Source organism: Uloborus diversus, chromosome 1, assembly GCF_026930045.1.
Source record: "Uloborus diversus isolate 005 chromosome 1, Udiv.v.3.1, whole genome shotgun sequence".
Taxonomy (NCBI): domain Eukaryota; kingdom Metazoa; phylum Arthropoda; class Arachnida; order Araneae; family Uloboridae; genus Uloborus; species Uloborus diversus.
Genome location: NC_072731.1, coordinates 75,180,916 through 75,205,162, shown reverse-complemented (window position 1 = coordinate 75,205,162; position 24,247 = coordinate 75,180,916). Strand labels below are relative to the sequence as shown.

General features: G+C 33.5%; 1 protein-coding gene across 1 annotated transcript in view; it reads left to right on the top strand.

Annotated features, from left to right (window-relative positions):
* The window catches only part of LOC129230434 (rab GTPase-activating protein 1-like), a 176,764-nt gene that overhangs the window by 98,034 nt on the left and 54,483 nt on the right, over positions 1-24,247 (top strand). The window contains exons 11-13 of the mRNA XM_054864836.1: positions 8,747-8,991; positions 12,127-12,240; positions 18,546-18,620. Coding sequence (XP_054720811.1) covers positions 8,747-8,991; positions 12,127-12,240; positions 18,546-18,620 — 434 coding nt within the window. The remainder of the gene's footprint in view (positions 1-8,746; positions 8,992-12,126; positions 12,241-18,545; positions 18,621-24,247) is intronic.

Below are 24,247 nucleotides of genomic sequence, written 5' to 3'. Positions count from 1 at the left end.
CATTCCATCAGCCTGGAGAAAGTGAATTTGAAGAAGAAATGTTGTTGGATGAAATATCGATTAGAAATTTGGAAATTAATTTTTTGAGCGATCTCATCGAAGCGAAGAGATGAAAGAATTTCTGAATTGAAAACGATACGAAATTTTTGCCCAGTAAAGAACTATGTCCACCCAAACAGTTAAAATTGAAGAATTGAATGATTCGAATTATGTCGAATGGGCGACAAACCTCAAGTTCCTGCTAATGGACAGGAACTGCTGGAAAATTGTTATTGGTGAAGAAGAAGAACCGATCGAGAACAAAGAGGAAGGAATCACAAAAGCGGATATTAAAGATTACCATGTTCGGAGGAGAGCAGCAGTTTCTATGATTTTCTTAAATATTGAGCAACGACTTAGGAAGATTATCGAAAATTGCGAAGATCCCCGAGAATCATGGAAAAAGTTGAAATTGTTCTTCTACCCGGATAACAAATGGGCCCGGATGCAGCTGTTCTTGGAACTGCAAAATTCAAAACCTGAAAGAAATGAAAATATTTCCCTTTTTGCGGCCCGTTTACAACGATTGTTTGATCGAATTAAGGTTACATATCCCGAATATCCTGAGGACTGTATCTGCTTCCAGCTTTTACAAAACTTGCCTAAAGAATATGATCATCTAGTCCAAGCAATGCTTACAAGGAGTGACCAGGATTACAAGTTCGAAAAACTGGTAGTGTATCTTGTGATTGAAGAGAACCGCATGGTTTTGAAGACGAAAACTAAGGAGCGGCTTGAGGTGATGACAGTTCAAAATCGGCAAAGATGTTACAGATGTGACCGCATTGGACATCTCAGGAAGGATTGCCCAGAGCTGAGACAAAAAAATCCCACGACGAACCAGTCCCCAAGTCCAGTCAACGAGAGAGGAAGCACCACAGGACATGGAAATTCTAGGGGAAGATCGAACCAACGAGGAAGGAATCGTCGACGGAGAGGAGCCAGATATAGAAATACAACGGACCGGCGGAGATCTCCATCAACTGACAGATGTGAGTATAGATCCTTTTTCTTATCAGAGGCAAATTTAAATGAAGTAGGGGTAAAGGAATCGACATGGATTTTTGACACGGCGGCCAGTCATCATTATACCCATAACCGGAACTGGTTTAGGACATTTTCTCCCTTAACGGATGTTCAAATGGCAGTAGCAGTCAAGAAACAGACTTTTCCCATTGAAGGCAGCGGGGAAATTAAAGTTCGTTTCGGAAATAGATCTGTTGTTTTAGAAAATGTCATGTATTCACCGAGGTTAAGGAGAAATATATTGTCCGAACCCAAATTTGATTTGGGAGGTGCTAAATTTGAAGGGGGTGGTGGCTCCGTGAAAGTACTAGATAAAACTTGTAAATTGATTTTTAAAGCAAATTTAGAAAATGGTGTATATATTGTTGATTCTGTAAAATCAAACCAATTGCCTGTTTGTAATACTGATAATGAAAATACTTTTTTAGAGTCCAATCATATAAATATTGAAACTTGGCATAAACGTTTTGGACATATAAATACAGAATGTATCCAAAAGACAGGGAGTTCACAAGCTGTTAATGGTTTACCAGAATTTAAAAATGTTAAAATTAATTGTGACACTTGTAAATTAGGAAAATTCAGAAGAGTGAGTTTTAAACCTATTGGGGATACAAAGTCAGACAGTCCGTTGAACTTGCTTTTTTGTGATGTTTGGGGGCCTTGCAATGTTGAGGGTAGAAATGGAGAACGTTATTATTTATCTGTTATAGATGATTTTTCAAAAAGAAGTTCTCTATACCCTATAAAGTTTAAAAGCCAAGTACCCGAAATTTTGATGAATCATATCATAAAAGCGGAAAATTTTTTGGGAAAGAAAGTCAAGGCTGTAAGGACAGACAACGGAACTGAGTTCGTAAACCATGAGTTAGATGATTTTTTTAAGGAGAAAGGTATACATCATGAATTAACCAATTTCTATTCTCCTGAACAGAATGGGACGGCAGAAAACTTTAACAGAACAATTGCAGATAGTACGCGGGTGATTTTAAAGGAGAGCGGTTTACCTCAGAATTTTTGGCCAGAGGCAATGAAGTATTTTACGTACACCTGGAATAGGGTTTGCCATGCCAATCAGACTAAAACCCCATTTGAACTTTATGGGGGGAGAAAACCCTCTATAAGGCATCTCCGCGCTTTCGGAACAATATTGTTTGTTGGTGTGCCCAAACAATTAAGAAAGAAATTGGATTTAAAAGCACAAAAGGGTGTTCTCATAGGTTACGCGTTTAATAGAAAAGGGTATAGAATTTATCTGCCCGACAGCAACAAAATCATAGAATCAATAAATGTATCGTTCAAAGAAAACTATTTTTTCCAAACTGACTTTCGAAATGAGTCAAATGAGGAGGAGAATCGAGTTCTATCATGGCCCATGGCACTTCCGCCTGCAACCTTGAGCGAGAATGAAACGGCAAATGAACAGCAGGGTTCAGATTCGACCGATTCTGAAAGCTCGATTGCTAGCGGGGAAAGTGAAACGAGTTCTCAATCTGAGGATTCTGACAGCGAAAGTGGTTTACACCTACGCGATGCAGTTTGGGTGAGAAAAGTAGTGAAAAGACCGGATAGCACACGAAATGATGTATATTATTATGAGAAAGGCGAAAAGAAAAGGTTAAGATCTAAACATGACATTGAAAAGTATTGTAAATTAAAAGATATAAAATACGATCCAGATAAGTTTAGTTTTAAAGGGAAAGATCTAACAGAGGGGCAAGTAAATAATGTGTCTGTAAGCTCAAAGAAAAACAATAAGAATTTATGACTAGAAAATGAAATTCAAATCCCTAGGACTTACAAACAATCATTAGAGGTAAAAGAAAGTGCTGAATGGCAAAAAGCAATGGAGACTGAGCTAGAAATTATGCATAGCCGAAAAGTCTGGAATTTGGCAAAATTACCGGAAAATGTTGTTCCAGTAGGGTCTCGCTGAGTTTACACTTTAAAGAAAGATGAGAAAGGGGTAGTTAAATCTTATAAGGCCAGATTGGTAGCAAACGGCATGCATCAGATCAAAAACCAAAATTTTGATGAGACATACAGCCCAGTATGTAATTTTGGAATAATTAGATTTTTCTTTTCTCTGTTAATTACATGTGCAAATTGGTTAAATATACAGTGCGATGTAAAGAGCGCTTACTTATACGCACCAATTGATGACTTGATATATATGAGCCAGCCTCCCGGATTTGTAACAAAAGGAAAGGAAGATTATTTTTGTAAATTAAATAAGGCTATTTACGGGTTACACCAGAGTGGACGCTTGTGGTTTTATGAATTAGATCAAGTTTTATCACAAATTGGTTTTAAGAAATTTGAATCATGTAACTGTGTATATTTTAATCCTAATGTTCTATTGCTTGTATATGTTGATGATATTGTGATTTTTGGTAAAAAGGAAAGTCATATAAACAGTGCAATTAATTCTTTAAGTAAACATTTTGATTTGAAGGTATTGGGAAGTACAAAGAAATTGTTAGGGGTAGAATTTGAATTAATGGGAAAAGAATTGTATCTACATCAAACTTCCTATATAGAAGAAGTGTATGATCGTTTTAAGAAATTCAAATTCCCATCTACCTCTCTTCCAATAAGTAAAGGCATTGTTTACTCTAATTCTGACTGTCCTAAGACAGAAAATGAAAAGTTTGAAATGACTAAGTTTCCTTTTCGTAATTTGTTAGGATGTTTAGCATTTATAGCCAATAGAACACGACCAGACATTGCATACACTGTAAATTTATTTAGTCAATTTCAGAATAACCCAGGAAAACGTCATTGGGATGGCCTTTTAAAATTGTTTGGATATGTTTATCAATCCCGAAATTTAAAATTAAAATTAAAATGCAGTAAAATCCAAATAGTAGCTTTTTCAGATGCAGACTTCGCATCAAATAAAGATGACAGAACTTCTTTGGGGGGTCAAATAATTATGTTAGACAAAGCTCCTATTGAATGGAGAACTTTTAAAGAACGGAGTGTTAGTTTATCAACTATGGAATCGGAGTTCATAGCATTGACAGAAGCGGCAAAAGAAACATTGGTTTGACAGAATTCTGGAAGAATGTTTGAAAAATAAACTTTTAAAGTTCATAAAAATAAAAGCAATTATTTATGTAGACAATCAAGCTTCTTTGGATTTTGTAAAATCACCAATTGAAAATCACAGGAGTAAACATATTGATGTGAAATTATTTTTTATTCGTGACTTGATTGCTAAAGATATTTTTACTGTTTCATATGTAGAAAGTAAATCTAACTTGTCAGATATTTTCACGAAGCCACTAACCCAAAACGACTTAAAATTTTTCCAAGAAATTTTTTTCAATTCAAGAGATTAATCTATTGTAGAAAGTGTTTGTAATTTTTTGATAATCATTTTTCGATGATGAGCAGTCATTTGTGAAAAACGCGTGCAGAAAGTCATTTTTTATGTTTTTGTTAAATTTTTTTAGTATGGATTGTCAACTTAAATTAATGTAAAAATGAGCTTATATACTTCTGTTTTTATTTTTTGATCAAAAATGAAGCTTGAACTTATATTCAAAACTGTTTATTATGATTATACATATTATACAATTGTTGTTAAATTGCTGATATTAGAACAGTTACTTGTGGTTTTTATCGTTATTTTTCAGATTAAATCTGATGTCTGTCCACCAACATGAGCTTTTGTCAACTGCGTTTTTTTAAGATCAGTGACATTTTGTGAAGATACGATTGTGACTGAGAATTTTTGGACTGAATATGGTTGAACTTTTTTTCTCTAGGACTCCTATAGGACTTTAAAAATTGTGTTTTGTGATATTATTGTTGTGATGTGCAAATGTTGTTTTACTTAAATTCAAGAAGAATATTAAGTGTTTGTTTTTACAAAATGTTGAAACTAACGAATTTTTGAAACGATAAAAATTAACTAACGTGAGATTTAGATTTAAAAATTTACTAATTTTTTGTGTGATAAATTGTCTTTAAAGAAATTTTGAAGAGTGAGAATTTTTTTTGGAAATTTAAATCAGACAATGCTTGAAATTAAATGAATATGTGAGATCAAATGAATTGTCGAGAAGGGAGGGCATTGATAGCCAAAAATGTCTATTTGAGAAATATTCTCAACAATTCGATTTGAAAGCTAAGTGAAAACTAAGTGTAAATGTTTTTACTCACTTATATTTCTTTAATAATGAAAAGGCAGTTAATCTTGTCCCTTAAAGGACGCTTGTTTTAATTCGCGTACGGGAGAATCAACCTGTAAACATCAGAGCGACTTCGAACGACGTGTTTCGTCAGGAAGAAGGATGTGACGTCAGAGCATGAGCGGAGATGATGTAATCTCCCGATAGCTCCGCGGCAAATCGAATGTTCTGGAAGCATCCAGACTGAGCTCTTACGTAGGCATATCCGGCGTGACGTGCATAGAGTGCGCCGTATTATATAAGCAGGGGGAAATGAGAAGGAAATCACTTCTTCTGCTCGCGTTTCTCATTTTCGACTGACGATAGTCGTATTTTTGAGAGGATCGTTCTCTTGTTGTGGCGACGTCCTGCACTTAGGGGATGGTTTTTAGAGTTTCACCATGAGAATTAGGGACTTAAAATTTTTGAAACATTTTTTAGGATAAGTCAAATTAGGGTGTCAAATGTGTTTTTGAAGATGTTCTTTTGGAACATGAAGGATGTTTTTGAGAGTTGAAATTCCTCATATATGTTTATACATTTTACCAATGTTATAGTTTTGTATTTTACAGTTGTTAATTATAGGATAATTATAAATAAAATGATTTAGCCATACAACTTGAATTCTGACATTTCATTCACTTGATAGCTACAGAAATGTGAACAGACTAAACTTAGTGTTTACCTTCCTTGCGGGAGTTAGACAAAATTTGTTAGGTCAACACGCATCAAAGAATAAATTGATATTCTATTCGATTATAATTTGTGTGGGAGCGGATAATGGATAATTTTAGCGGATAATGGAGCGCTGGAGATAGCAGCCGCAATAATTTCAGTTTGGAGAGATTGTTTGTTCGTTGAAAATTATTCTTCAAGAAATTAAATTATGAAACGAGGACGTCCTGCAACGGGAGGTACCTCCCGAAATTGTGCGTATTATGTTAAAAAATTTCGCTCTTCGAACGTTCGGTCCCAAAATATTGTGAATTTCTTCAAGTCAGCAATCATCACCCCGATAAAATCGCTACCACCACTTCATCATGCAGTAACAGTAACGCAAATGTTCCCGTTTTGGAGGGCTCGGGAAATGCGGTAAAAGATAGTACATCGAATGATAGTGAGGCAGTTCGCGAAAGTATAACGATTTTTGAGGCAGAAAATACTGGAAGTGAATCTGGAGCAACTTCAACTGATGATGATATTGAGATTGAGCCATCAAATAATGATTCAAGCATTGTATTTGAAAGTACAGATGGAAATAAGAAGCATGCAATAAATAAAAAGTACATTGCAAATTACATTGAAAATAAATAAAAATACATTGAAAAGGTGTATAGCTGACTTTATTATAGTTATTCAGCTAAGGGTTTTTTGTGCAAAATATGTTAATCTTTCATGAGTGTTAGTGATTTGAACAAACCTTGAGTAAATATTGGAGTTGATATCAAGAAAAGCTGTCACCCTATAGAGTTTTAAAAAAACATGGGTGCAGTAAAAATCACAGAGAGGCTGTCAATATACAAAAATCTAGTGCAAAAGAAGGAATTCTCAAAAAAATCTGAAAGTGAGGAGACTGGATATGAAGCAAAAAAAAAAAAAAAAAAAAAACAGAAAATTGATTGGTAAGTTTATTCAAATTTTGTACTTATAATCATGAAGCAATGGGCCATTTTTGAGAATTTTGAATCTCTAGTTAGATTTTTGGGGGTAAATTTAGATGACAATGAAATGAAAAAACATTTGCTAACTTGTGGTAAGAATGCCACGTATTTATCCCACATTTCAGTTCAAAACATTTATCTTTGAAAATACCAAAATTCCATTGTTTTCAGGAAAATCCTAAATTTTACTTTGATTGCGCAATATATATTTAGTATTAATTTGTGTTGAGTTTCGAAATCCAATTCTAAAATAACTTTACTAAAAATAAAATTCTTTTATATGCTGTTTTTATATTTTTATTTCTTTCGAAGATCTTGATTTCCTTACATGCGCCATGGTAAATGAATTTTGCGCATTTTTGATGTTGACTGTACCTTGTTAAGTGGCAAACAAATAAAATTTCTTTATATATTTATTAACATCATTAAATTGTAAAGTTTTAAACGAAATACCTACTCTGTAAGAACGTCAAATGTCAAAAAATTAAACGCTGAATGCTGGTGCAGTATTATTTTGGGTTTTAATTACTTTTAAGTTTTTCAAACACATACATTCTTCTGTGTTAAGAAATATGTGATATCTTTGAGTCTGTTCATATTGTATTTATTGGGAGTTATCATTACGTTCAGCAGCATGTGCAATTTTCATTGATCTAAAAGTATTTGAGAGGGGCAAACAGTAAATCTGTTGTGAGACTTTCACCTTAAGAAAGTGTGCCTTGCATATGTATATTTGTAAAAAACAATAAATGTAATGTGTGTCTAATTACGAATAAAATGTTAAGGGTCTTACTTCCCCCCTCCCCCCAGCGCATTTTCTCTAGGCAGCTTTCAGGTATTCTTCAAGAACTTGCAATCACCCCTGAAACCTGTCTAAGGCTTTTCTATAACGATACGACAGCTAAAAATGCTTTTATATAATCTTTTCCAAGAAAAAAATCACAAGAAGTCCTTTTTTACAAAAATAAAGAAAATTCACGAAAATATTTTGCTTTTTCACACAAAAAAAAGGAAATTCACAAAAATATTTTGCTTTTTCACAAAATGGGGACCCAAAAAATAAAACCTGGATCGACCCCTGGTATGTATCTGCACATATGTGATTAATGTCACGAGATAATGTAAATTAAAACTTAAATGTTTTACTTTTTCAAGGTAAATTATTATTCTGAATCCTTTTGTTTCAGTTTCACTTTTTCATTCTTGCCGAAAATAACATTAATCAAGCCGAAGTAACATACTTATTGCATTTTTGTAGAAATCCCTCTTTGGTATTTAATAATTCCCATCTGTCCAGAGCTATTTACTGTACTGCTTTTAGAACATTATCTATGCAAGCAATGCTGTAGTTAAGAGGAGTGGGGGTGCAGTTCCCTAAAAATGTGATTTTTATTGTAAGAGTAATAGAATAAATCAAATGCTATGATGTAAATTGGTTTCAAACCATCTTTTCTGTCAGTGAATCCCCTCAAACCTCAGGTTGAGTTCCCTCAATCAGTTTTTTCCAAGCATGACACTGTGTGCAAGTATTATGCAGGTGGAGGCTATATGATAAAATCTGAAACCCTATATTCTTCCCTGAACATTGAAATTGTGTATGCAAGTCTTTTTGTCTGTGTTTATTATAGATTGAGAGGAGGAAAATTAAGTAGTAGTTTTGTATCAAAAACCAGAAAATTTGTTCCAAGTTTAGATGAAATTGTATATTTGCTTTAATGAAATCATGTATTGGTTTAAACTGCTTTTGTGAATAATTTTATATTGAAATTCAACCTGAAATATACTTTATATGTTGAAACACATTTATTCCATTTTTCTCTCTCTTCTCCCTTTTTTGTTTAGATAATGATGAGCCTCTTCCAAGCGGAACTGGGGAAGTGAGTAAGGAATGTACAACGGATGAATTAGAAGGTTGGGCTGAAGTACTGCAAAGATGGAGGCAGAATTTAATGCAGAGACCTAAGCAACTTTCTCCACTAGTAAAGCGTGGAATTCCTGAGGCCCTTCGTGGTGAAGTTTGGCAGTTACTTGCTGGTTGTATTGATGACAGACAGATAGTTGATACATATAGAAACTTAATTTCTCAGGTAATTTTTTTTTTTCATTGTATTATGCAAAGATGAGGATGTCTTTTCCAAAGAAAGATATGCAATCCAGTAATTATACCTCCTCCGGTTATTTAAATTAAGGTGTGTTTGTTTTATATCATCCTCTGAAAAACAGGAAGAAATCTTGGATTTTATCTTGCCTTACACTTGTGCGTTATGACACTGGTTATACCTTTGTAAAATTGCTAGTTCCTGCCGATCTCTATTAAACATTATGTTAAACCTCCTCACTAGGGTGGGCCGAAATAAGCCGAAAAAAAAAATTTTCGAAATCAATTTTTGGATAGCGCGCAAAAGTTGCGTAGTGAGCTAGTTAGCACTCACAAAAAATTTCTTGGATATTAAAAAATATCTAGCCGGCGCTTTTTGACACTGAAAAACCGAAAAAAAAAAGAAAAATGAATTTTTATCGAAATTTTTTTAAAAAACTAAATTTCAATTATTTTGCTGGAATGCACCGAAAATGTTATACAATGAACCAGTTTGAACCCATAAAATGTTTCATTGATTTTAATGAGCATTTAACCGCTCCTTTCCGACATCAAAAATTGGAGAAAAGTGAAAAAATATTGAATTTCTTTAAAAACCAATGTGAAAATTATTTTTCAAAATTAAATCATAGACTAATTAATTAAATAGCGCCATTAATCATAGTAATTATTATCACGCAATGGTATCATACATTTTCGAGAACTACATATATAGATAATAAAATTTTAAAAAAAGAAATCTTCAAATTTGATTTATAATACCTCATGCATAATGAATATTATTTTTTGAAATATTATTGTCCCTTGTTATCAAATGATGGAAGTTCTTTCCTAGCTTGAAGTTTAGCACGAATGTATCCATCTCGTGTAGTTTCACCACGAACTTTTATTGCAGCTTCTGTTATTAGTTTCACACAACGTTTCACAGCTTGCGTGTGGCAGGGAAATTTCTCGAAAGTAAACTCTGTAGAATGTTCTTTGCACATTTCTTTCCATTGTAGGTCTTTTAGATGCATTGTAAGAGGTGGCTCTGTTACAACACAGTTTGTCCAATCAACTAAATCAACGGCTTCAAAATTGAGTTTAGGACACTCAAAAAATCGTACACCATCCGAGCTCTTCGTCTTCTTATTTCTAGAGTTCAGAATGCGCCTGACAGCTAATTCCCGAATGTATTTTCATGAGTCAAACAACATTGTCAACACTAGCTGTTCAGGATGAGCGAAATATGCATTACTTGAGAGAACTTTGAAAATTATCTCCTTAACGTTGTCTGGAAACTGCCTTGCAAGAGAAATCATTTTCCAAAAATGTTGGGCGCAGTACTGGCAGTTCGGTTTCATTTTTATTTCAAACCACATTGGAGCATAAACTAAAATTACATACTTTACAAGCATTGTAAGGTTTTCTAATGGAGTTGGAGTGCCTATGTACAAGCGTAACAAACGGTTTGTAGTTGTCAGCCATTGCGCATGACTGACTGAGTTTGCCTGGGCTACTGTCAGCCACGCTTGAAGGACAACTACCATCTTTTACGGCAAGACAGATTCTATACAAATATTGTTGTTCAGTACTTAAATTTTTTATATCTTCCATGTCCAAAACCAGAAGATTGCAGTCAATTTTATCAAATTTGACCACCGGATTTTTTTCACAATCTCTAAGAAGTTGTTCGATAGCTCCAGAATATGAATGTGGCCACTTTGTGCAACCGTCCAATTCCAGTATAAGATGCCTCAGTGGCAACTCATTGTGGACATTGGACACAAGAGAGGACCCCTTTAATTGCTTAATTCCCAGCTGTTGAGATGTAGAATTACAGCATTTCTTGTCGGGGGGTTTTGTCTCTTAAGAGGGTTATAAAGCCGAGAGGAAGAAATGGCTTGAGAAAAAGAAGAATACTTGCGTTCAATTCATTAATCAGTTTAAAGGACTTCAGAGGATTCACATTTTTTTAATACTCAAGGACTCTATTTGTCAAATATATATAAAATAGTTATAAAATAATCTTAGGAATAATAGAAGTAGTTGAGCGCCGTTTATTATCCAGGAGAAACAATTGAAACCGAAGATTAAACAATTAGCATCTATGTAACTATTTTTTATTTGAGTGTGTGCATTTTTTAAAATTGGCGTACAAATGTCGCATAAAATTGATTGAATTTTCACTGTTTTTTCTAAGTAACGTATTGCGTAACATTTCAGTACTTACTTATTTCAAAACTACTTTTAATTTTTTTTTTCATTTTTCCAATGTTTCAGTCTTAAAGGAGCGTAGCTAAATATTCTACGAAATGTATAAAAGTCTTTGAGGATTTCAAATAATTCACTGACAGATACTTCTAATGTTTGCTGAAACTAGCTTCAAACTTTTATTTTCGACTCCCACCTTTTTTTTTTTTGAAAAAAGTGCATTTTTGCCCTTTTTTTCAGTTTTTCAAGGTCAAATAGCGCCGACTAAATATTGAACAAATTTAGAGAAATTTTTTATGGGTAATAACGGGCCCATATAGCAACTTTTCCGCACTATCCAAAAACAGATTTCCAAAAAAAGTTTTTTCGGCCCACCCTACTCCTCACTTTCAGCAGAGTAGTTTGACTGTCAGTTTTACTGTCATTTTCCTTGCAATTTCATTTTTTGATTTTAATGTACTTCAAACAAAGTTCAGATTTTGATTCATTAAAATCGTTGTCTTCATTACGTTTATATGTTTCATAAATCATATTAACTAAATCATCCTTATTTAGTTATTTATCAGCAATCAATTGAAGAAAATCTTTAAGAGGATACCTTACTTATAAAGTTTGATAAAGTATAGGAAGTTAAGGAATTTCTACACACACACATACACACAAAAAGGAAAAAAAAAACAGTGAAATTAAGGAATTACTTCAAATATATGTACATGGGTATATGCAGCCAAATATACATTTTTTCCTTTTCTTTTTTTTTTTTTTGAAATCCGTTAACTTATAAACCATGTAAAACCTGGAATTGCATAAAACAAGTACCTTGCAAATTGGGGGCTAAGTGTATTCTGCAATATTGTACTGATTTTGCATAAACTGTAGTGTTCTTAGTATTTAATGGCTTGGGATTGATTTTCTGCAATAATATATATAGGAATCAACTTGCGGCAGTGCCATTCAGCGAGACATTAATCGTACTTTCCCTGCTCATGAATATTTCAAAGAAAGTGGTGGTATTGGTCAGGATTCTTTATTTAAAATTTGTAAGGTAAGTTTGGAATTTAATATTTTGAGAAACATATGTGTATTGATAAAATTACTTAAATACTTAAAACAAGTTAAATTGCATGTAAATGTGCAAGATAGTTCTTAAATGCAACCGAATATTTACATTATTCATGCTATGTTGAATATTATGTAAACTTTCTGCTGTACCAAATGTTTGAAAAAGTGAAAACAGTTCATAAGGTGAACCACCAAGGTAAGATATCGAATAATTGTTTACATGAAGGCAGTGTCTTGTGTTGAAATATGAATGAATAAAAATTTCTACCTGCATAATGTCATTAAAAAAAAATTTTTTTTTAGATGTTAAGCAATATTATAGAAACATCAAACAGAGGAGAAATTTTATGTCTAAAGAAATAATATCTTACAGACACATGTTATTAGATTTTATCTTGTGTTATTGCAATTTTTTAGTTGTACCTACTATACAACTCAAATTCAAAATAATAGAATATCATAACTTTTTCAACAGAACTTGTTAATGTCACTTTTAAAATGAACATATACAAATTAAAAAGATTGAAGCATGTTATTCATGAAGGAGTAAAATAATTTTCAGCAGCAAGTTTATATTACTTAACAATTCAAGAGTCATTAACATATTATAAAATTATGTTGATTTTTTATAGAAGTTAAAAAATTAGAATAGTCTGTTCATTCCGTTTGGAAAAGAGCGAAAATATTATTATATTTTTAAATTAATTTTCAAAGTCTTGTTGATATTCTGACCCACGTAGAAAGAAATGAGAATTCAAGAAGCATTACTAAACGTCAAACATTAATGCAAAGTACGTAGTTCGTAGTTCTAAGCAGCCATTTTCACGATGTTGAATTCGATATTTATCAATTCTTGATAAAACTAAATAATAATTGTGGCCTGACAAGAATAACAATTAATGCTAGAAAATTTAATATGACATTACAAATTATTACCAAAAGAAGATGATACTTCTTTGCTTTGCTTTGGCTAGCGCTTGTTTTCCATTTGTAGCTGAGTTATTTCTCTTGAATTTTCGAATCGGTTAATTTAAAAATTTTCTGTTTCGATTTTTCTAATTTCTGAGTTACGATTTAATTGTGTCATGTTATGCAAATCATCAACGAAATTCTCACGGATATATGGTGGTAGTTTTCTTTTCAGTTGATTGACAATTATTTCTTTTTACTTATCGAATTCTGTAATCTTACTACCATTTTATTCCACTCATGATAAAAATTGAAAATGGTTTAACTAAAAACGCGAAATCTCGCCAAGGCTACTTTGCTCGCACAATGCCAAAATTATAACCCTAAACAAATTTGGCGATACCTTTCAGCTGAGAATAAAAGGAATAAAGTAAATTCTTTCTCGGTTATTCATTTTGTTCTACGATAATATATTCAAGAAAATATTTTGCATACTGTCCATTCCAACTAAATGCTGCTGTAAAATATGGTAAGTTTAATTAATTTAAGATTAAAAAAACTCCCATATTCTTACAAATTCATACAAAACAATAAAATTTTTTACCTTGTAGAACGTTATCCAAGTTTGTTAATCCAGAATTTTCGCTTTCACCTATTATTAAGGAAATAATGAAAACTAACATTATTTTGAGGAGCTCGAGAATACTACTAAGGGACGAATTAATTTCTGTTGCTGAAAGCAAACTAAGACACATCGATTGCGTTAATAAATACTCAGAACAAACTGCCTGTGTTTACGTCAACAGACACACATGGAACGCAACGTGGCAAAGTTTAAGTTGCATTCACAGTTTTATAAATCACCGCAAGGTAGCGTATTCGAGCGCTGGAGTTTCGAATTATTATTATTTTGCTTATTCTATCTATTTCAGTGACTAAAAGTAGTACTTTTGATTGAAGAAAACAACCCCATTGAGAAATTGGTGCGGTCATCAAATTGCTGCCTTGAATAATTTTATTTTGGATGCCATGTTGCTTTGTGCTAACCCTATGCGAATAAATATTTCCCTACTCTTTGTTTACATATGCAAAGCAAAAACAATTTTTGCGTTGGCATTGGAAAACAAAAAAATTGACGCCAATGGATAAAACTCACCAATTATCCAATTTTCGAAATCTTCCTGTATGAAATGAAGCATCAAATCGCAGTTTAATGTAAAACTTCTGTGTGAACAATATTACTTTAAAACATTGACTATTATTTAGTAAGTTGCTTCTTCGTCATTAGAAATATAAATTTCCAAGAATCAAATGAACTAACTCTACTTACTCGTGGCAACATATAACTGTCCATTGGAAGACACTAGACTTCACAATGATAGTACAATTTAAAAAAAAAATGTTGTCTTTGAGATTTGCTTATGGTTAAGGGCGGTGCGAAATGATGTCACACTTTTCAACACCATACCCCCTCTTCCCTTCAGAGCCTGATTACCGCAGGGGCATGCGGGGCACATGCCCCTGCTCTTAGATTTCAGGGGGGACCAAATTCTCCTTAATTTATCATGCTAGTTAAAAATAAAAAATGATTTCACTCAAAATCTAGAATACAATGATGTCATTGATAGTTTTGCAAAAGCTAAGACAAGGAAAACTTTATTTGTTGATAAAAATTCCCCTTAATAAATTGATCTCTTTGCAAATCTCAAAACCACTCCAAGTTCAGTCTGTATTTACTATTAAAAGTTATATATACCTTTGATATTTACGGTAAACTAGCAAAGTTTAACCTCATCTTATGTAATTATCGTATGCTATATCTCTTCTACTTTTTAAACGTTGTGATATGAGGTTAAAACCAAATTTAACACGGTTGTGTTAATAGGCAAGTATTGAAATATTTTATAGCTTCAGAATAAGCGGAAACATGGGGGGAGGGGAATGGACAAAATGATTTTCATGCCCAGGTCATCAAAAATCTTTGTCGGGCCCTAGGGGGGCCCTGTAATACAAATGAGCTGCATGTCCAATATCAGAATGATCGGGCTCTGCTTCCCTTTGTCACATGTCACGCTGTTTTTCATAAACGTTCCTATGAAAAAAAGGCTTGTTGTCACATTCTCCCTGTTGTATGCACCTCTTGTCATGTCTTTCCTCTCCCTTGTCACAAACTGTTACTATTTCGTCAACCCCACCTTAAAACGGGACTTCATTCGTGGACACCCCTGTTTTGTGGTACCGAATGTATATTTCCCTACCTCTTTGTTTGTGTATGCAAAGAAAAAACATTTCTCGTGCTGCGATTGGTGCCAAAGATTTGTTGCCAATAGATAAAGAGCATCGATTTCGCAACTATCGAAATCGTCCCGAATGAAATGATCCTGCAAAACTCAGATTATACGTAAATCTTCTGCATGAACAATACTTCTTTTATTAAGTTTAATATTATTGAGTAAGTTGCCTTGACCTCTGCCTTTAGAATTATTAAATTCCAAATAGTCAAATGAACGAATCCTACTTGCTACATTAAAAATTGTCCATTCAAAAACACTAGACGTCGCAATAATAGTGCAATTTTATTAAAAAAATCTTGTTTGTGATTTGTTTACTGTTTAAGGGAAAACTGACAAATGCGTGTTTCAAAATTTTTGATCTCTCTCCCCTTTGTCACAAAGTATCACGCTTCACCATACCCCCTCTTCCCTTTGCCACATATCACACTGTTTTTCATAAACGTTCTTATCAAAAAAAAAAGCTTGGTGTCCCATTCTCCCCATTGTGTGTCCTTCTTGTCACTTATTTCCTCCCCCTTATCCCGAACGGTTACAATTTAATGAACCCCACCTTAAAGAGGGACTTCATTCGTAGTCAGTTCCTTGCAAATAGACATTTCTCTACTCTTTTTTTTTACCAATGCAAAAGAAAAATGTTTCTCGCCCTGGCATTGGTGCCAAAACGGATAAAGTTCGCCAATTTCACAATTATGGAAGTCTTTCTGAATGAAACGTTGCCGCAAAACTCCCTTGATATGTAAAACTTCTGTACAAACAATATTCTTTGTAAAAGTAGGCATGATCTTTGCCGTTAAATATAAAATTTCCTACAGTCAAATGAATGAACTATGCTCACGACAACATATAATTGTCCTCGCGAAAGCACTTTATGTCGTAATAACATGCCAATTTTATCAAAAGATTCACCTTGAAATCTGTTTGTGGTGATTGTTTCAATTTTAGTATACGTACTGCCCAAGCCAGTACTGTTTGTGGTGATAGCAAATGCAGGTATTATGGGAGCTGGAACTGAAAGTCATCCCTCACTCCTGAAAATGATTTATTTAAATATTAAAATCACGTAAACATAATCAAAGTTAAAATATTTTAAGTGCCCGTAGTTACCCAAAAAGCCTCAATAATAAAAACAAATGCAAGAATTTCATTTCTTTATGCTCAAGCGAGGAATGGCAACACATTATATTATCCAGCAATAACTATGTCGTGCGAAAAAGCAAATAAAAATGAATTTTCACGAACTTAATATCTCCATTAATTAGCGTTCGATTTCAAAATTTTTTATTAATGACACTAAAACTCAGCAAGAGCTACTAAACAAAAAAAGAACAAAGGAAATCGGTTCACAAATAGATTAGAAATCGGTACCAAAAGGAAACGGCTTGCCTATTAATATATAAAGATATAGGAGAACTGACCAACTAAAAAGTAACCGGAGCAAATGTGGTAGAATGCTAGTAACTTCTAGAGATAAATGCAAATTAAAGTGAATGGTCCAAATTAATCGTTTTAAAAATACTTCTGACATCAATAAGTGTTGGAAAGAATCTGTAGTTATCTTGTCCAAATCAAATGTAGTTAAATCACTGCAGTTTCAATTGCGGGTAGTCAAAGTAAAATCAAAGATGACATGAAGAAGGGACTTGCACAGTTCTCTTGGAGTAAAGAAAATTGCATCTGGGGGCATAAAAACTGGAAAAGTAGTTTATTCAGTGATGAATCTTTATTTCAAATATTTGTTGATGAAAGAGGTGTTCGGGTTTGCCTTTTCATAAGTGAAGCATATGAGAAATCTTGTGTAAGACACTCTGTCAAATATGAGACATCCGTTATGGTATGGAGGTGCATGAGAGCTACTGGAACTGGGCAATTATGAATCTTAAACCAATCTGTGAATTCTGCAGTTTATCAAAGTGTACTGAATTACTGCATAATATCTGAGGCACAACAGTGACACATTTATTTTTCATCAAGATTCTGCTTCCTGTTATATCTCTATGTTGACTCGTATATGGAAAACAGAAAGAGGGATTTTTGGTATTTAACTGGCCAAGCAACAGTTCCGATATCAATATGATCGAGAATTTGTGGCATAGTCAAATTTAAAGAAAAAGGTTCAAGACCAAGTTCCACCAGCAAAACTGGACTTCTTGCTACATTGAAGAGGACATTTATCAGTATATTTAGTAAATTACCACTCATTAGCACGAGCTAAAGCAGAAATGCATGAAATACACCGCCAGCTCAGTCATTTCCAGCCGAGGACTGCAGTTTCGTGCTTATTAGCGCTCATCAGCCCGGCATAGGAAAGTGACTGAGCTGGAGATGGAAAACCTCTTATGGAAATTTTCCATTAATTGGTAATTTACTAAATATACCATGCCTTGATATCAATTTTCGAGTTGAACCGAACCACTACTTCGGTCACTCGTCTGGTCTGTGCTAATTCTACATTAGCTACTAGTTTGTTTGGCTCTCTTGGCTTCCATAAGAGGTTTTCCATCTCCAGCTCAGTCACTTTCCTATGCCGGGCTGATGAGTGCTAATAAGCACGAAACTGCAGTTCTTGGCTGGAAATGACTGAGCTGGAGGTGTATTTCATAGACATTTATCAGTATTAGTCGCAGTGAATGTAAAAAACTGAAGAAATCCTCCATATCTCTAAGGATTAGAGTTGTGATCTAGCAAAATGTGATGCTACAACATTTGATATTGTTTGGTTTGAAAATGTTTCTTTCCCTTTTAATTTTAGTATTCTAATTTTTTGATACTATTTAAACTGTCTATGACATAACCTTTTGGATTATTTTGTTTGAGATTATTTTTAATTAAGTTTGTATGAAATGTTATGTACATTTTAGAGTCAAAGAAAGGCAGCACATTCATTTAAATACCTACTTTTCTCTTATATTTTGTTAGATTAAACTTTTTCTGAAAAGTTAAAAGTATTCTATTAGAATTAGGGTTGTAGGGTAGAACTTCACATATTTTTCTATTTCAAATAAGAAAAAATATGTTTTCTCTGAAATTGTGTTTTCCATTCTGTTTTGATGTGTTTTCATAATGTTTTGTGCTTAATTTTTTGTAGGCTTATTCTGTTTACGATCCAGAAGTAGGATATTGCCAAGGACAGTCTTTTTTAGCTGCTGCATTACTTTTGCATGTATGTAAATTTTTAAGCTCTTGCAAAAGGTTATTGCTTTCATCAAAAATTTTGTGGATTATTTACAATGATTCAAATTTTCTATTCTTACTTTAATTTATTCAACAGCTACTTTTGGTAAACTTGAAAAATAGCTAGCGAAGTAACTTTTGCTTTTCTCATTTTTTATAGAAACTTCGTAATTTGGTTTTTAACAAACAAGTTCAAAATTTTTAAAAGTTGAGGTGCCTAACTAAAAACTATCATGAATTATCATTCTTTATTTTAGGGATATTGCAAAAAAGCCGTGAGCAGATTAATACTGCTAGACATAAATGCTAGATATAAATGCCAAACATAAATAATCTAGAAATTGATTCAAGGTACAAAGGTGTGAAAATTATTACACTCAAGCAGCGAAAAACATGAAAATCGAATGTTTCAGCTTAAAATTAGCCTCTAGATCCTTTTAAAAAGCCTACTTATGTTTTTCGAAAATAGTCAAAGTACTATATACAGTCAAACCTCGTTGTCGCGACACCCGGATTTCACGACACTCCGGATGTCACGTCACTTTTTCAAAGTCCCGAACTTATGCCATACAGTTTTAATGTTAAGTAACTCCGGATTTTACGACAGTTTTTTTGGGGCAAATCTGGTTATGACGGCACTTGGAGCTGTGCAGATTGGACCAAGTATTTCTTTGCAATTGTAAAAAGTTCCGTAAAATAATTCTGGAAATGTTTGTTGTAGGAATTTCGGACAGATAAGAGATTTGATCAGGCATGACACCTCAAAAATTGTGGAAGACAAGTAGATAAGTTCTGAAAGGTACAGGTTTCAGACTTTGACAAGAGGGATAATAGAAAGGGATTCAAAGCGGGTGGATTGTAATACTGGACGAGGCCTACCTTAAGCTGTAGGTGGTCACTTCAAGCTTCTCTCATGAGAGAAAAAGAGATAAGAGCTTCTCATTATATTTAAAAAATACATACAACTTTAAAGTGGAGAAAAGAATTAGAAAGGGTTTTTTCACCTTCAAGAGGTGGGGCTAGGCATTGAAAATCTAATCAAATTGCGGAGAAAAGCAGGGTAGGCAAGTTTCTGCCGATGCGATTAAAACCACTGGTAGAAATTGGTTAAAACCGGCATGGCGAAAACCACTTTCTGCCACTTTGCGGCAGAAACTGGCAAAAACTCACTAAATACGAAAAAAATTAATTATTGACATTCAATATAAAATGCATGGAAAAGATGATTAATTTGTAACCAAAGCACAATTTAATTGCAACATTAACACAATTCAAAACCAAATGTTACATTGTTTGGCCCCTGCAGTTGCCTCTTAGAAAAGATGGTTTCTAAAATCTAAACTTTCTCAATTTAATATACGCAAATGAGAAACTTTAGAATATTCTTTCAACAGAAGAACTAGCAGGCAATGCATCAAGGAACAAGCAATGTTTGTGAAACTTTCATCTATTGTACTGTAAAAAATAAGTTTGGAGAAATGGGGCCAATTTGTTCTGCAAAGTTTTGACACTAGGTACAAAATCTACGTTAATATGGACAAGTAAAATTCTGGCATTTTCTTCTTGAAGCACATGATAATTTCAATCACAAAGCATCCTAAGCAGCCATATGATTTTTCGTCCTTTGTTAGTTTAATTCAAACATTATGAGCATCTGCAATTGAAAAGTTTCCTTTCCGAACTAAATCATGCGCACTAGCATAGTATTTTATTTTTTTAAATGATGAAATAAAGTTCAATTCTTTAGTTTACTTAAACAAATATCTTTCAGTAATTACTTGAGTTATTAAAGATGTTTTTAAGTTTTTGCCAGTTTCTGCCGGTTTTTACCGGTTATAACCAGTTTCTGCCATTGGCACGGCAAAGACTAGTTTCTGCCGGCAGACAGCCAATCCTGGAATAAAGTGAAGGGTCTTGAATTGGTTTCTTTCTTGCTGATAATTTCGTGGAAAGGAGGAGTGTTAAAAATGTTATTCGAAAGTTTAGTAAACACTTATTGGAAAGTATTGTAGAATTCAAAAAAATAACTAGTGAAATTTTTCTTAAAAATACGTTTGTTATATTCACCAATAACTCAAATTTACATTAGTTGAATCTATTTAAAAGCATAAACACTTTAATTTATTCATTAAATCTAATTTTATTGTGAACTAATGTTTAATAATGAATTTTTAAACTATTCCGGTTATGACGTCGCTCCGGCTATGACAACACTTTGTTGACAGTCCCAAAGGTGTCGTGATAACAAGGTTTGACTGTACATTATTTCGGCACTAAATTTCCTGTTTGCTTTGAGTTTCCCTTCCATGGCAGCATCGGGTCTTATCTGATAACCTCTGTCATTTATGGTTTCCAACGCTTTTCCTGCAGCTCTGAGTGGTGTTAAGTATTTTTTTCATGTATTTTTGCTCTAGGACAACCAAATTAACAAGTTTGAGTGATTTTGTTTTGCACAGTGGTTTCAAAGAACAATTTTATAGAGTTTGTTTTCATGTTTTTTCCTTCGAACATCGGTTTTAGTGAATTTTGTGAAATGGGGCTCACCACACAAGAAATCATTGGTTATGTTTATGTTACACAGAAAGAGCTTTTCAAAAAGAAACTTACGAAAAAACTTACTATTTCCCCAAAAACTGTCAGCAGAATCAATCTTTCTGTCAAAGAAAACATACTAGTTGTCTCAAAGAAGTTGGGAAAATGTGGCAGAAAATGCAAAACGTCTTTACAAGAATGAAGAGAAAACTTATTTAGATGGTCAAGGTTAACAAAAGAGCAACTAGTAAAAACCTTGCTAACAGTCTGAATCATGTGGTGTTTAGATGGACCCACCATTGGTCCAGCAAAGACTTATCGCCAATGGGATGTCTACTTGAATTCCACGCAGGAAGGCCAAAATCAACCCAGATATGGCAAAGAAAAGGATTCACTGGGTCAAATATGTGCAAGGTATGTTCTAGAGACCACTAAGTCTTTTTCTTTGCAATATCTGGGGTGATTTTGACCTTCCTGCATGGCCTTTGAGCAGGCATCCCATTGGCGATGAGTCTATGCTGAACCAATGGTGGGTCCACCTCCACACCATATGCTCCAGACTGTTAGCAAGGTCTTTACTAGTTGCTCTTCTGTTGACCTTGACCATCTAAAAAAGTTGTCTCCCCATTCTACGAAACCTTTTGCATTTCCTGCCTTTGGTACAACTAGTATGTTTTCTTTGACAGAAACAATGATTCTGCTGATAGTTTTTGGGTAAATAGTAAGTTTTTTCGCAAGTTCCTTTTGTGAAACTATTTTGGTGAAACATACACATAACCAATGCTTTCTTGCGTGGTGAGAGATCAGGCAGCTGACCCATTTCATAAAATTCTCCAAAATCGACACTCGAAGGGAAAAACATGAAAATGAACTCTAAAACTGTTCCCTGAAACCACTGTGCAAAGCAATATCACTCATAAACTTGTTATTTTGGTGGTCCTAGCGCAAAAATACGCGAAAAAATACTTAACACCCCTACAGCTGAAAGAAAAAGCTTTGGAAACACAACCGACCATAATGACGGAAGTTATCAGATAAGACTCGATGCTGTCGTGGAGGGGAAACTCAAAAGCAAACGGAAATTTAGCGCTGAAATGATGTATATGGTAGAATCCAGCTTAATTCAACAAGGGGCGTAACATGGTAATCTCCGATTTTGTTGAATTTAACATGTGTTAAAATTCATAAAAAATTAAGAAATATATTTTTTTTTGTTTTGCCTAAAAAAATTTCTGGGCTGAGATACAGGTTGCCAAAGATAATGATCCTGTCATGATTTCTCACTTGGGATTTTCATAAAAATCTTACAAGTACATTATCTTAGGAACAGTAGAACATGTTTTGTTATGGTTTATTTTATTTAAAAGGTTATTTTTCTTGTTTAAAAAAATGTGCATCATTTTAAAATATGTGCTTAGTTTTTCTTTCAGTCTTTTGAAAAAAAAGAAAAAGTTTAAAATAATTATTTTGATTTTTCTCAAAAATGACAATTTAAAAAATTCTCTTTTTGACACGCTTTTATTAGCTTCACTTGTATGTTTGTGGGTAACTCTCCTTTGGACTAAGAGCTAGTGGCTTATTACTGTTAGTACATTCCACCACTTTATGAGCGTTCGTGGTTGAGTGGTCTAAGGAGCATGCATGTCTTTGCTGACGTACACCTCCGGGAATCATTGGTTGTACATTCTAATTCTGTCTACACCGAAATTTTATTTATAATCTTGCAACTCAATTTTCGCCCTAAAAAACACGCTTTAGTAGCGAAATGAACTAAAAAGTTAAAAATAATCTTTGAATGACAAGTATATACAGTAATTGACCAAACACTTAATTTTACTGTAATAGAAAAAAAGCGTGGGGAGCTTTTTATCAGCTGTCTTAAATTTCTTCCACTTGTTATCCATGCAAAAATGTAAATAGGCAGCCCCCCACCCCCCCCGCGCTTTTTTTTTTATTACAGTAAAATTAAAGTGTTTGGTCAATTACTTATTATACTTGTCATCTAAAGATTATTTTTAACTTTTTAGTTCATTTTGTTACTAAAGCGTGTTTTTTTAATTTTTTAATTTACAGTTTATTTGTACTACTGAACACTAGGTTCCCTGAAAAGGAGAGTTTCCACTTTTTTGTTTAAGAGATTTTAGAAACATTTGGAAAAATGTTTTTTTTTAAGGAACCCTTTACGTAATGGCAGAGCTGAAAATTCAAAAAATATTTTCGCAATAAGTGGTCAGAAAACACTTTTGATTAAGTTTTTGAGTAAGCCATTTTATTCTGGATATTGAATTTAGTGAGAACAAGATGGCATTGCTCTTAACAATTCTTTTGATGCTATGCTGAAAGGTTGCGTGGGGGGGGCCACTTGTTCCAAGAAATTTTTTCGAATTTTCGCGTCTGCCATTACCTAAAGAGTTCCTTAACCCGTTCGGAACAGCAGTTCGCAGAAGATAGCACTCCCTCAGGACGGCAGCTGTTACACGCGGACTGTGCGCACAGGCCGGGGCAATTTCTCCCGCTAAGCCTAATACGCAATTTTAAAAAGTACGCATACATAATAATGGATAAAACGTATACTTTAAGCAGAAATTAAACCATTTTTTAATATATGATAAAATATATCAAAATTTCAATCGTAACAAAAAATTGGATGAAAATAATTGATATTTAACAATATAAATGCAAAATATATTGTTTTTTACAATAACTAAAAGTATCAAAATTAAGCAATATATTTTCTACAAAACAGGAAAAATATTTGCACTAAATATTATGAAATACTTGAAGAATATTGTAACAATTAATATTTTAAAGCCGCATGAAAAATTTCAAAGCACAGATAAATGCGTATTGAGCATTTTACACTCATACCTAGTATTACGTCTTCTATTCTGCTTTGAGCAAATTACACATATCTGTCTAAGTTCTTTGCCTTCTTTTTCAGCGTATGATTTTCGAAAGTAACTACTGTGTGAAGAACTCCAACAAAAATAATTTATAGTTGTTTCAATGTGACCCAAAAGATCCATAGATGGATCAGTCATAAATTAAGATATTTCCTCCTCGGAAAGATAAAACGTGTTCACC